The sequence below is a fragment of the Alexandromys fortis genome, unplaced genomic scaffold (genome assembly GCF_014885135.2).
Source record: "Alexandromys fortis isolate MF-2015 unplaced genomic scaffold, M_Fortis_MF-2015_v1.1 scaffold_87, whole genome shotgun sequence".
NCBI classification, from domain to species: Eukaryota; Metazoa; Chordata; class Mammalia; order Rodentia; family Cricetidae; genus Alexandromys; species Alexandromys fortis.
This window is the reverse complement of record NW_026067971.1, coordinates 516,047-529,409: the sequence shown is the minus strand read 5'-3', so window position 1 is coordinate 529,409 and position 13,363 is coordinate 516,047. Positions and strand designations below refer to the sequence as shown.

The following is a 13,363-nucleotide window of genomic DNA, read 5'->3' as shown; positions in this document are numbered from 1 at the left end:
GACCCAAGTTCAATCTCTGGCACCCATAAGGTGTAAATAGAGAGATGACTCCAGGAAATTGTCCTCTCTTCAATCTCACGATGTAGTACACACACACTTCTCTTCTTTACACACACAATCTTCTCTCTTGCTCACTCCTCTCAATACACATTTCTTTCTCACTTATACTCACACACAAGGACATGCAAAATACAAAATTCCTAAAATATAGTTTAAGACAGTCTTTAAAAATTATCACATAACTCTCACATTTAAAAACACAGAAAATGGCATAAGAGACACCTTTGCACCTAACAATAACACTAAACAGATAATAAACTATGCTTTGTCTCCTGAAGATCTCTCCCTCCCCTGAGTCAGGAAAGCAGATACACAGTAGTTACTCCTGTTCCTTCTTCTGTGTTTAAAGACGAAACCAGGGTTGGGAAAGCTTTCAGGCTCATCATTTTGAAATATTATACTTGTTGGAAAATGTTAGAAAAATAATACTTTATTTCTACAATTTATCACAAATAGTTCCATGAAGTGTATCTCATCCTCACACAGGCTTTTTCCATTCAACAGGGACTGAGGATGTTGCTCCACCCACTGGTGGTCATCTCTCTGTTGTCCACTTGCTCCTGTGAGAGAATAAATATCGTTAGGTCCCAGGGTGTTTAGTTTCTGCTTAAAGTTTTCCTGCTTATGATTTGGTCTGGTGCCTCTACTCTCTTATTCCTTCAAAGTAATCAAATATGGTGGGGATTGTCCTCCACAACTCACAGGCTAGGTAATGGCTTAGGGCTAACAGTGCTGACGCTGGGCTCTCACCTCGTCCTCCCAGAGCTGAAGCGCAGAAGAACTGGGGCAGTTTCCTTCCCACAGATAGAACTCCTATCTCACTTCACACTCCCCCTCTTTCAGCAGGCTCCAATCTTTCTCAAGTATTTTTGATTGACGATTTTTTGGACATAATAATAGTAACTGCCCCATTTAAGAAGTTCTCTCCCTTTGAAGGAATCGTTACACACTTTGGGTGGATCTGTATGTTAATAGGCACACAAGAATGATAAAATGAGGTTCATCAAGGGATAAATGATTACATGCACACACGCATATACATGAACAAATAATGATAAGTAGTACTTGTGGGCACTCGTCTAAAGAAACTGAGGTCACTACACGAAGGAGATACCTGAATATGTGTTTATTACAGCACCATTCATGGATGCTAAGATGTAGAACCTCCTTGGTACAACCTGTCAACGGATAAGGAAAATACTGTAGATGAAACAACATAGAGATGCTCAGTCACAAAGATGAATGAAATCATGACATTTGTAGGGAAATGGGTAGAATTAGGGGATACCATGTTAAGCAAAATAAATCAAATAGCTTCATGTGTGACACCCACACACTGAGACAATGGGGATGTTCTATCGGGAACTCACCGAGGCCAGCTGACCTGGGTCTGAAAAAGCCTAGGATAAAACCCGACTCGCTGAACATAGCGAACAATGAGGACTACTGAGAACTCAAGAACAATGGCAGTGGGTTTTTGATCCTACTGCACGTACTGGCTTTGTGGGAGCCTAGGCAGTTTGGATGCTCACCTTACTAGATCTGGATGGAGGTGGGTGGTCCTTGGACTTCCCACAGGGCAGGGAACTCTGATTGTGGGGGACTTGATTGGTGGAGGGGCAGGGAAATGGGAGGCAGTGGTGGGGAGGAGACAGAAATCTTTAATAGATAAATAAACGGGAAAAAAAAGTAAAAAAAGAAATAAAGGCAATCAGGAAATAGAACTGAAGCAAGTAGGGAAGGAGAGTGAAGCCAGGAGAGAGAGGAGAAGATGGCAGAGGGAGAAGGCAGTTTGGTTTTGAGGATATAACCATAAATGCAAACATTGAAAAATCATGGCAAAATCCACTAATTGTACATTTGATGTGTGCTGATAATTATTATGGGTATATAATTATAAAAAGAATTGATTTAAATTTTTTTCTCTGCTAATCTTATTCTATTCTTTCCCCATTGTTGGAAATTAATCCAAGAACGTTGTTCCATGAAGAGAATTCTGACTGCTTCTGAAAATTCCCCCCCAAAAAAAAACAAAAAAACAAAACAAAACAAAAAAACAAGAGTCTTGTGACCACAGTTTCTTTACAAACTTGGAATTGTTTTCAGATATCCTTTTGTGCCCCTGCCAGGGGTAGTAGATAGTGTGAGCTTACTTCTGATTATTCATTACAACTGGCTAATGTTATTTATTTATATACGTCTATGTAAAAACATGGTTTTGCCACATGGAACTTGCCCTTGTGATTATGGACAGCTTGAACTTCATATGAGAGCTTCAATCATGTGACCTTCTTAATCCTGACTTAACTTAACCTAGCCTAATTTAGCAGAGTACAAATTTCTGATGCTCTGAGTAATGTTGGTTATTGCATGAGGCTTTAGTCCACCTCATTTTTAGACTCTACTCCCCCAGGTTACACTACTCCTAGAGTAGTAAATACTCTATTTCCTCAATTCTATTCTATTTACATCATAAGACAGTTGAGCATCTCAAAAGAAATCATTTTATCTTATAGTCAGAGAAGAGAAAGAATCCTCTGAAGCCACAATATTAGCAAAAATAGACACATTTCATTTTATTGAAAATATTATAAGATTTATTAAGGATGCACAATGAAGATTATATTCCATTACTAGGTAAGCTCATGAATCAGAACACACACCATGGGTCATCTCTTTGTTTTAGGGAAACTTTAATTTCATGTGTGTCCACATTTTATATTATCTTACACAAAGATATAAAGAAATAAAACTAATGCCAGCTTCATTACAATTTTATAAAATAAAGATCATGTTAATTAAATTTATCTGAGAACCTGCCTGTGAGAAAGAAATTACAAAGTACTGGAATGTTCTACTCTGCTTTGATCTTCAAATGAGTTAGGGAGGATGGCAAACATCCTGTAGTTTGCACTGGATACAAGGCTACTGCCTTTCAGTAATAAAGCATTTTCAACTATTCTCAACCTCAGTATGAAAAAAATTATTATTTTCTTTGTATATAATATCATGGGTAAAACAAAAAAGTATGAAAATTTGGTTCAGCTTGACATATAAGCATGACAGTAAGACATGGAAAGAGATTTAAAAGGAAACAGCAGCTCCTGAAGCCAAGAGTCTCTGTGTTATAAATAACAGGAATTAAAAGAACATACAGAATGTGCACAAAACTCAGAGGGCTTTTACTGGATATGCGAAGTCATCACAAGTCCAATCAAAGACAAATACCATCACTGTCCAATAGCAAGCAATGGTCCACATTCCCCAAAATCTCCAAGCATGGGCTGGGGATGTACTCAGTCAATGGAGCGCATGCACAAGCTCTGGGTTTGTTTTCTATTATCACATAAACTTGTCGTGGTGCACATACCTGTAATTCCAGCATTTGGAAGATAAAGGCAGGAGAATCAGGGATTCAAGGTTATGTAACAAGACTGAGGTCAGCCTGAGATACAAGAGATCCAATCTCAAAAAAAAAAAAAAAAAAAAAAAAACAAGCAAAGAGGTAGACAAAGAAACAAATAATAAAATACAAGCAGGGTTATACGCTAGTGGTTTTGTAATTACTCTGCACATTGATGTTTTTTTTCTTTTTCAATATTCCAACATTCACTATATCCACCAACTGTGGGAGATACAACTCATGATGTCAGCTGAATGCCTCAAATCGCAAATAGTACTGAGCACCCTCCCAACTGCATTCTCCCCTGTACAGATATAGAACCAATGGAAGTTTTCACTGCTTCAACTGAGGGAAGCACCTGTGACTTTTCTTTGGCATGTCTAAAGTGTAGCACCATAACACTTCTTAAAGAGTCACTTTGGTAACTGCTCAGTGTCAAATGGACAAGTGGCATGGACAACGGAGAAATGCTGGACAGAGATGACTCAGATCGCAAGTGAAATGCAGCAGAATGGAGGGGAATTTGTTATAGTACTCAGAAGAGTGAACAATCAAAAACCAATGTATTGCATATCTCTGAATTTTTAATTTAAAGTTATAAGACCACTGTTGAGAGGCCCAAAACCATAGAAAGTTAAGGGATAAAGATTTTCTATGTGTGTGCAACAAGTGTCTAACTGCCTACTCCATGGGCAGTTTTTGAGTGACTTTTATGAAAAGCACAGTTCCAACCTTCAACTTACACCTAGTAATCAAAAGAAAAATGAAGATACTAACGTCATCTGTGTGCCCACACAGATAACAAAGGAAAGGATTTGATACTGCTTTCCGATCCATGCAGAGAAGGTCGTGATTGAGATGTTTGGACTGGCTTCAAACCATGGGTAGATTTCCTTGTGCAGACAATGCATATTGTGATTTTTGGCACAGTTTATGTCAGTGTAGCTGGAGGGTATACCAAATGTGGGTGGAAAGCTTAGAAATGTACATTAGAGACATTATTGTGGCCATGGGTTTGAAGGATAGCATGTATCTTCAAAGTGTTCACTTCTAATGTCCTACTTATCAATTCTATGAGCCTGGGGTAAACACATACAATATAGGACTTGATTTCTACTTAAGCATAAGACACATGGGAAATAATAACTTATTTTCAGTAATAATATCTTGCTTACTGATGCATACATGAAAGATAAATTTATTTGTTTGATGTAGCACTGCCCCTCTGTGGCCAAATGTGGAGGTCTTCACTCAACAGTTTCCTGAGCTTCCTAAAGGTTTCTGTGCAGAAACCATGTATTCATGAGTCTGCCTCTGGCACCAGTATTCCTTCCCATGTAAGGATTTCTGTTCTGCACTGAGGTGTGCCTCAGGAGAATTGGAATTCTTGCTTAGAATGCTGGTTACCCCTGAGAAGAACAAGTCTTCTGCCATGTGGCATATGTATCTGATGTGAGGCATTTCACAGCATACAGTGAGCACTGAGGCTCTATCACTGTCTAAGCTTCCCTTCCTCTCATGTTAAACTCAAGTCAGCATAGGCTTGTCACATTAACAAGAACATATTCCTATATAGACTTAAACTGGATAATTGTTTAACATCCTTCACAACACTGGATGCAGCCATATTTTTTATAGAAAGTAGAAATAGAAGGAAAATGGCTAGAAATGAAAGGAGTCCTATTTTGTTGACCTTTGACATAGAGCAACTTCCATGTAGTTATTAATAAGCCACATTCACACTGCTAAAACATTTTGTTCATTTTAAAATTGGGTCTTTCTTTTTCTTTCACTGAGTTAGAGCTTTGTACACAGTCTATCTTAAGTTCTTTAAACAACATAGTTCAAGGACTTTCTCCTGGTGGCTTGTTTATCATTGGCTTTCATACAGAGCCCCATACCTCTGCTTAAAAAATTTCAAAATGATGGTGACTAAAGTTAAAGAAAGATACTTCATAGTTAAATTAGAAGGTTCAATACCTTTAGTTTTTTTCTCCCAAGGACAACTAAAAATTCAATAAAATATCAATAAAATTTCCCATATGCTTGTTTGCTTTTTGAGAAAATAATGGACTAGAGACTTCTAGATAAGAAGGTAGACCAGAGGATGGGTTTGTGTAAGGTATAAAATAAATCCAGATTAAGAAAAATTTAGAACTCATCCTCATCCCAAAGACTAAATCAGAAGAAGAGCTTCAAAAATCTACAAAGGAGATGGTGAAAGGAGAGAGAGAGAAAGAGAGAGAGAGAGAGAGAGAGAGAGAGAGAGAGAGAGAGAGAGAGAGAGGAAGAGAGAGAGAGAGAGAGAGAGAGGAAGAGAGTGACATGCTTACTTTGTTCAAGCATAAACAAACTAAAGGCAGAGAGGGCAGAGCTGATAATCTGAGAGATTTAGAAATAGTCAAGTGAAGGCTGGGTACAGTGTGTGTCCCTGTAATCCTAGCACTAACTAATGGGATNAGAGAGAGAGAGAGAGAGAGAGAGAGAGAGGAAAGGAGAGAGATAAAGGACCTAGAGAGATGTGGGATTCCCCTCTGTATGCTGTGAATACCATTAGTTAATAAAGAAGCTTCTTTGGGCCTATTGCAGTGCAGAATAGGGCAAGGTGGAAATTCTGAGCAGATAGAGGAGGAGAGAGTAGGCAGAGTCTAAGAGAAGTCATGTAGCTGGTGAAGGAGAAAGACATTCCCCGGAGTCCACCAGAATCATGTAGGTAGGCCACGGCCTCGTGGTGATGCTTAGATTAATAGAGATAGGTTAGTTTAAGATATGGGAGCTAGCTAGTAATACACGTAAGTGATTGACCAAGCAGTGTTTTAATTAATACACTTTCTGTGTGATTATTTTGGGTCTGGGAGGCCTGTGTCTCTGCCTAAACCAGAAAAGTCAGCTAATAACCTGGGCCATTAAATTCTCTGATTAGGCTCCAGGGCCCAGAGAATCTTATTTTTTTTTCTAATTGAATAAAATTTCTTTTAATACAAAATACTCTGATTACTGTTTCCTCTCCCCCAACTCTTCCCAGATCCTCCCCAGAGCAACTTCTAAAAGGTGAGCCAATCTATTGTCTTGAGAATCCCACAAAACAAGGCACAAATATAGTTTGTGGGTATCAATGAGACAGTGATTTGTCCTGTGACCAGGTGGTGAAGGAAGCCCTGCTTTGCCATGACTCAGACTGGAGGTCTGGTATTATCTAAAATGAGTCTATGCCTCAGTGATGCGTTGGGATCACAGATGACTGGCCGAGAAGCTATAATTTGACCACACTGCAGGGTGAGGAAAGGACCAGTAAGGAAGTTCTGAAGAGAGGAAAGGTAGCACACTGAGGAACAAACAGTACAGATGTCAGGAGAATCAGAAAACACACAGGGACTGATGACCCTACTCTCCATGGCTAAGGAAAGACCTGATCAGCTGAGAATAACCTGGGGTTTGAGAGTTCTCAGTCTGAGGCCTTTTAAACCCTGGAGCCATCTATCTGTCATTCCTGCCTGTAGAGCCTGAAAATTGTGAAGTTCCAGGAGAGATCTCCATTTATATCACTCCAGCAGGATGACTAGTTCTCAGGAGGTCTGGAAAGCACAAGGACAAATCATGTGTCTGAAGTGTCTTTATGTTGTGAAGCTTCCTATGCTCCTAATACATGTGAGATATATTCCAAAACTAAAACATCAGATGCCCAAAATGGCATCCAATGTGGGGGCAGACTAGGGAGGGTGCAAAAGTCAGCCCGGTCCTCAGAACACAAAGCTAAGCACATTCAGCTAGGAGCCTGGTATACAATCAGTATGATGCCTGCTCAGTTGGGCAGCAAACACTTGTTCAGCACTTACGTACTCAGCAGTAGCGTAAAGCATAGGCAAGAACGTGAGTCCACAAGTTCAGTGAGCATATGCCCATGGGTAAAACAGTCTACAGCTTTCTAGCATCCCAAAAGAGGCTGCTCCAACACCTCATCTTTTCCTTTTCTTTTTTTGCATTAATTTTAACCCTTCTGATTTCCTTTTGTAAACATTTATTAGAATTTTTCTTCATATTTTAAAAGCTTATATTTTCATTTCTTTTAAGAATTATTTTATTGTTCCTTGAGAATCTGATATCTCCCCATTTCTCCCTCCATGGCCTCCAAAATTCCAAACCTCTCTCCATCTCACTTGATTGTTTCTCATTATCCTTTTATGTCCCATTAAGTTCAATACTTCCTGCCCACATCTGGATGGATGGGTGTGGAGCCATTCACTGGAGCACTGGAAACCTATCAATACTCACACTCCAAAGAAGAATCTCCCTATCTCATCAAGTACCAACAGCTAATAGTTCCTCAAAAAGAACTGGGGCTGGAGATAATTTCCTCCATTTACGCATGAGTTTTGGTCGCCTTGGTCTTGTATAGGTAGATGTTTTGCAGGCAACCACAGCCACTGAGAGCTCATGAGTGTGACAGTCATGTCATGCCCAGAAGACAGCATCTCACAGTACTCCTCTCCATATTTTGGCACTTACATTTTTACTACTTCCTCTCCCTCAGTGTTGCTTGGGCCTTGGTAGGTGTTGGTAAAGATGTCCCCGAGGGCTGAGCACTCAGTATTTTATTCTCAGAACTTTGACCAGTTTTATGTTTGCATTGACTGCTGCCTACCACAAAGACAGCAGCGAAGGACTGCAGGCATAAACATACATATCTAGAAGCAATCTGACAATGAAATTTAGCTAAATAAATGAGGTCGGTTTTACTGTAGGGTCTTTGACCTCCTAAAGCATGGGATTTGTTCGTTTAAACACTCATTTATTTTTGTGCTTATGTGTATGAATGCTTTGCCTTCATGTATATCTATATACCACATATATTCAGTGTCTGTGAAGGCCAGAAGAGGGAGTTGGATTTTCTGAAACTGAAATTTTACAGCAGACCTCAAATCCAGACAGAAAGTGGCCTTACCTCACGAAAGTGGTGCCACTATTTCACCAGCTGGCTCTTCTTGGGAGGGCCACATACAGGGGATCAGCTCTGGGTAAGATTGTTAAAGTATTTTCTTAATTGAGGTTTTTTTTTCTTCCCAAGAGCCCACATAGCATCTTTCAGTAAGGCAGCCTGTAGGGAGAAAGTTTCCTGGTCCATTGGAACTCTCAGCTACCTTTCCAGTACCACGTCTGCCTGCTTCCCACCATGACGACGATGGACTAGATCTCTAAACTGTATGCCAGCCTGAATTAAAGGTTTTCCTTTATAAGAGTTTCCACCGCCTTGGTGTTTTTTTCACAGCAATAAAAACCTAACTAAGACAGACATTCATAGCAAAGACTGGGGTTCTGTCATAGGCCTGACCGCGTCCCCCCTTTTTTTTTTGGAGAAATGAGGACTTTGAGACTTGGGATTAGGAAAACAGTGGAATGCTTTAAGCAGCCCTTAATGGGCCACACTAGTAGGAAATTCAAAGAGAGTGATGCTAAGGGTGATTTGAATTGTGGGGTCTAGCTTAAAAGAGTTCAGATGAGAAGAATATTAGTATCTGGCCTAGAAACCATTCTTGTGATATTTTGGTGAAGAATGTGGCTGCTTTTTGCCCTTCTCCAAAAAGCCTGCATGAGGCTAAATTGAAGGGTTATGAATTAAAGGCTTTAGCAGAGGAGGTTGCTAGACAGCCTAATATTGCCTGTGTTACTCGGTTATCAGTGGACATGATTATGCAAATCTATAATGAAGAGAAGCAAGCTGAAAAAGGTAAATACAAAATATATAGTTTAAGGAGAAAAGGAGCACCAGGCAAAAGCTTAGAGAAAAGGCTGATGATAAATTAATAAGGGACTGGTAACCTCAGGACAAGACACAACCCAGCTAATATCCCAACTTGTGAAAACGAATTAAAGAAAAGCTTGGTGGCAAATGCTTTTAATCCTAGCACTCTGGAGGCAGAAACAGGCCAATCTCTGAGTTAGAGGCCAGCCTGGTCTACAGAGCAATTTCCAGGACAGGCAAGCTTAGGCAGCGAAGGAAACTATCAATAGCAGAAAGGTGGTTTAAATGTGTTTGAATCACATCCTCAGCAAGCAGCAGAACTTGACAGCTTCGGCCACATTGTTCTGGCTTTAGAGTCAAGCATACAAGGGGTTATGGAATCTCTCTTCATGACTAAAGAAAGCTTCTGAGGCCAGGAGTGTGGCAGAGGAATCCCTGAATGAAGGCCCAGAAAGGCCATTTCATGAAGTTGTGAAGGTAAAGCCTGGGCTGCCTTGGAGACCCCAAGATGTTGGAGAAGCCATGGAATGTGTGCTGAAGGAAGCTGATAACAAGGAGTAGAACCAGTTCAAGAGAGAGGAATGTTGCTGGTCAACAAAATTCAAATGAGTCAAAGATCTGAATAGCGCTTTGGTATCAGACATGGAGATTCAGAGTTTGGAGTTTGCCCTGCTGGATTTTGGTCTTGTTTTGGTCCAGTATTTCTTCACTATGTTCTATTTCCTCCCTTTTAGAAAGGTAATTTATATTCTGTGTTTTATGTTGGCATTATGTGATCCATTTATTGATTTTTGAGTTTATGGGAGATTACAGTTGAGAGATTGCCATGAGTCTCAGAAGAGACTTGAGACTTTTTAACAGAGTTGAGACAGGGATGGACTATGAATGGTGTTGTGGATTGAAAGAAAATGCCCCCAAAAGGGAGTTATATTATTAGGAGGAGTGCTTTGTCAGACTCAGTGTGGCCTTATAGGAGGAAGTCTTTCACTATGGGGGTGGGTTTTGTGGTCTCCTTTGCTCAAGCTACACCCAGTGAGACAGACCACTTCCTGTTGCCTGAAAATCAAGATGTAGGACTCTCAGCTTCTTCTCCAGCACCATGTCTGCCTGCAAACAACCATGTCGCACCACAATGATAACGGACTAAACCTCTGAAGATGTAAACCACCACAATTAAAATGTTTTTCCTTTATAAGAGTTGTGATGGTCATGGATGGTATCCCTTCACAGCAGTAGAAACCCTAAGACAGGGAACGTTAGAAGTTGGACTGGATGCAGTTTTTCATTCTGATATGACTCTAAGCCTATGGGGCCAGGGACTGGATTTGGGGGCTTAAATGAAAAATATCCCCATACGCTCATAGGTAGTGGCACTATTAGGAGGTGTGACTGTGGTCTTGTTGGAATAGATTGGCCTTGATGGAGAAAGTGCCACTAGGGATGGGCTTTGAGGTTTCAAATGCTGTAGCCAAGTTCAGTGTCTCTTTTCCTGCTCCCTGCATAACCAGGTGTAGAACTCTCAGCTACCTCTCCAGCACCATGTCTGCCTGTGTGCTGCCATGCTTCCTATGATGATAATGGACTAGACCTCTAAACTGTAAATCATTCTCAATTTAATATTTTCCTTTATAAGAGTTGCCAGGTCATGGTGTCTCTTCATAGCAATAAAATAGATATAAACAGGACTTAGGTAGAGGGAAAATATGCCTTAAGTGTTATCACATATATTTAACAGCATAGAAATACTGGGGAATGTTTTCCTAGTATATCATTAGGCCAGATGTTTGTGCTCATCATTGTGGGACCCACTGACTGTGCTTAAGATATCAATACTCACATCAGCATTACATGGATGACTGCCTTCGCCTTTATTTCCTTTTGCTCCTTACCCTTTAGGAGCTGAGGACACTGTGGCTTAAATGTTCACATTGCCCTTGTGGGATTTTTCCTTGTCTAGTTGGCATGTCCATGATATTTGGGCAGTCATGTTGGCGACACTTTATGTGTTTGGCTTCTGATGCTGTTAAGAGACACAATCTCAAAGCAAACTTCCTGATTCTCTGGTTCTTGCAATTGTTTTGTCCCCTTTTCCACACTTTTACCTGAGCCTTAGCTGCGGGTGTATTTTGTAAATGTATCCACTGAGGTTGGGGTCCACAACTCTACATTTAATTAGTTGTGATTTTCTGTGTTGTCTCCATCTGTTGCAAAGAGAAGTTTCTTTGATGATGGGTGAAGACTATACTTGTCTGTGGATATAAGAACAAATGTTTATAGATTGAGAGTATGATAAATAATTGGTTGTCCCAGTGTCAAATAGTTAGTCCTGAAAACATACATAACACACATAAAAAAATTATATAGACTGAAGAGGTTGTGTTTAGATTATGTATATTCATACACATACATTAAATTATACACACACACACTATTATTGAAAAAAGGTCATGAATCTGCAGCAGAAAAGAGAAGGTTTATGGGAGTATTTGGAGAGAGGAAATGAAAGGGGGAAACACTGTAATTATAATCTCAAAAGAAGTTCATGTTGATTCATTCCTCCCATCAGCATCTCTGTTTCAAGTTGGACATTTGTGTTTCAGGAGGGACTATATATTGGGAAATGAAGATTAAGACCAAAGTCCTAAACCTATGAGTCGAAAAGCCTTCCTGAGGATGAAACTCTGCCAATACTACAAAGAAACTCTGCCAATATACTGGACCAGACAGATGTTCTGTGGGGCATCCTGATGTCTTATGACTGGTTGGGCCACACCCAGCCAGCTGAAGGTTTGTGTGCTGGCTGCAGGTGTGTGGGGATCACTGTGGATCCATAGCACAGAAATAAGTGCCTGAGTCTGTGGTCTGAGAGGAGGAAATGTACAAAGTGCTGCGGCGTTCCTGAATGACTGTCGTGGACTTCCGTCTTCCACTCTTCTTTGTTCCAGAAGGATTATAAAACAGGGTGATGAGGTGTCCCCCAGGACTTTGGTAAAACCACTGCATACTGTTCAAAACTGTGGAAAAGTTGCACTGCAGCTCTGCATTTTCTCCCTCCTGCAGAACCAAGGACTCAGGACTCTGCTTCACTTGTTGCCCTTTCACCCCTGATTAGAAACAGAGAAAGAGACACAGGTGGAGGTCACTGAGCATCCACAGAACCCTGAACACACTCCATGTCCTTTGAGAAGGTGAGATCTCTGTAGGACCTCTGAGCTGCTTCCCCACTCCTCCATGTGCTGAGCAGAACCCTCTCTGTTTCCTGAATATGAACAGCCAGACTCACAGCAAACCTGGGTGCACAGCAGTCCCAGCAGAGAGCACAGCAGCCTCTTCATTGTGCTTGTCTGACTGCTGGAGAGAGAAGCAAGTAACCAACCCTTGGGTTGTGGTGTCAGGATGGCTGTTGAAGTGTCCCTCCTCCTGCAACCCATCAGCCCCACCCAGGAACCCTGCCAGCCCATAAACAGAGCTGTTTCCTTCCAACCTTCTGAGCCTGAAGCTCCTCCCAAACCAAACCTGGCTGAGAGTCTGGGTGCAGCACAGTAGGAGGCATTTTGAGATGACTCTGGAAGTGATCTTTGAGGAAAAAGAGGATCTTTTCTTCTTAATGAGAAAATATCTCAACTGGTGTAAGAAGTAACTGGAGAACATTAAAAAAGGAACAACTAAATATTCATGCCAGGAAATAGATGTACTTTTTGAGTAAAGAATCTTTAGATTCTGTAGAATCTTTAGATTATTTAGAGGAAGGTGGAGTTCAATGAATTGAAGGCCAACCTGGTCTACAAAGTGTGTTTCAAGACAGCCAGAGCTGTTGCAGAGAAAAACCCTTCCTCAAAACACCCCATCCCCAGTCCGAAAAGAATCTTTATCAAGTAAAGTGGAAGGCATTCCAAACACGCAAAATAAAAAGCATCTTACTGTTTTTAGTAATTTCTTTTTTTTATTATTACATTTATTTATTTATTAAAGATTTCTGCCTCCTCCCCGCCACTGCCTCCCATTTCCCTCCCCCTCCCCCCTCAAGTCCCCTCCCCCGATCAAGTCTCCCCTCCTCATCCGCCCAAAGAGCAATCAGGGTTCCCTGACCTGTGGGAAGTCCAAGGATCACCCACCTCAATCCAGGACTAGTAAGGTGAGCATCCAAACTGCCTAGGCTC

At 40.8% G+C, this 13,363-nt stretch overlaps 1 gene segment (V, D, J or C); it reads right to left on the bottom strand.

The window, feature by feature from the left end:
- Positions 1-12,020: 12,020 nt before the first annotated feature.
- LOC126509650 (T cell receptor alpha variable 22-like) lies at positions 12,021-12,538 on the bottom strand. The segment is given in 2 exon segments: positions 12,021-12,307; positions 12,487-12,538. Coding segments are annotated over 2 exon segments (339 nt in total).
- Between the last annotated feature and the right edge of the window lie 825 nt (positions 12,539-13,363).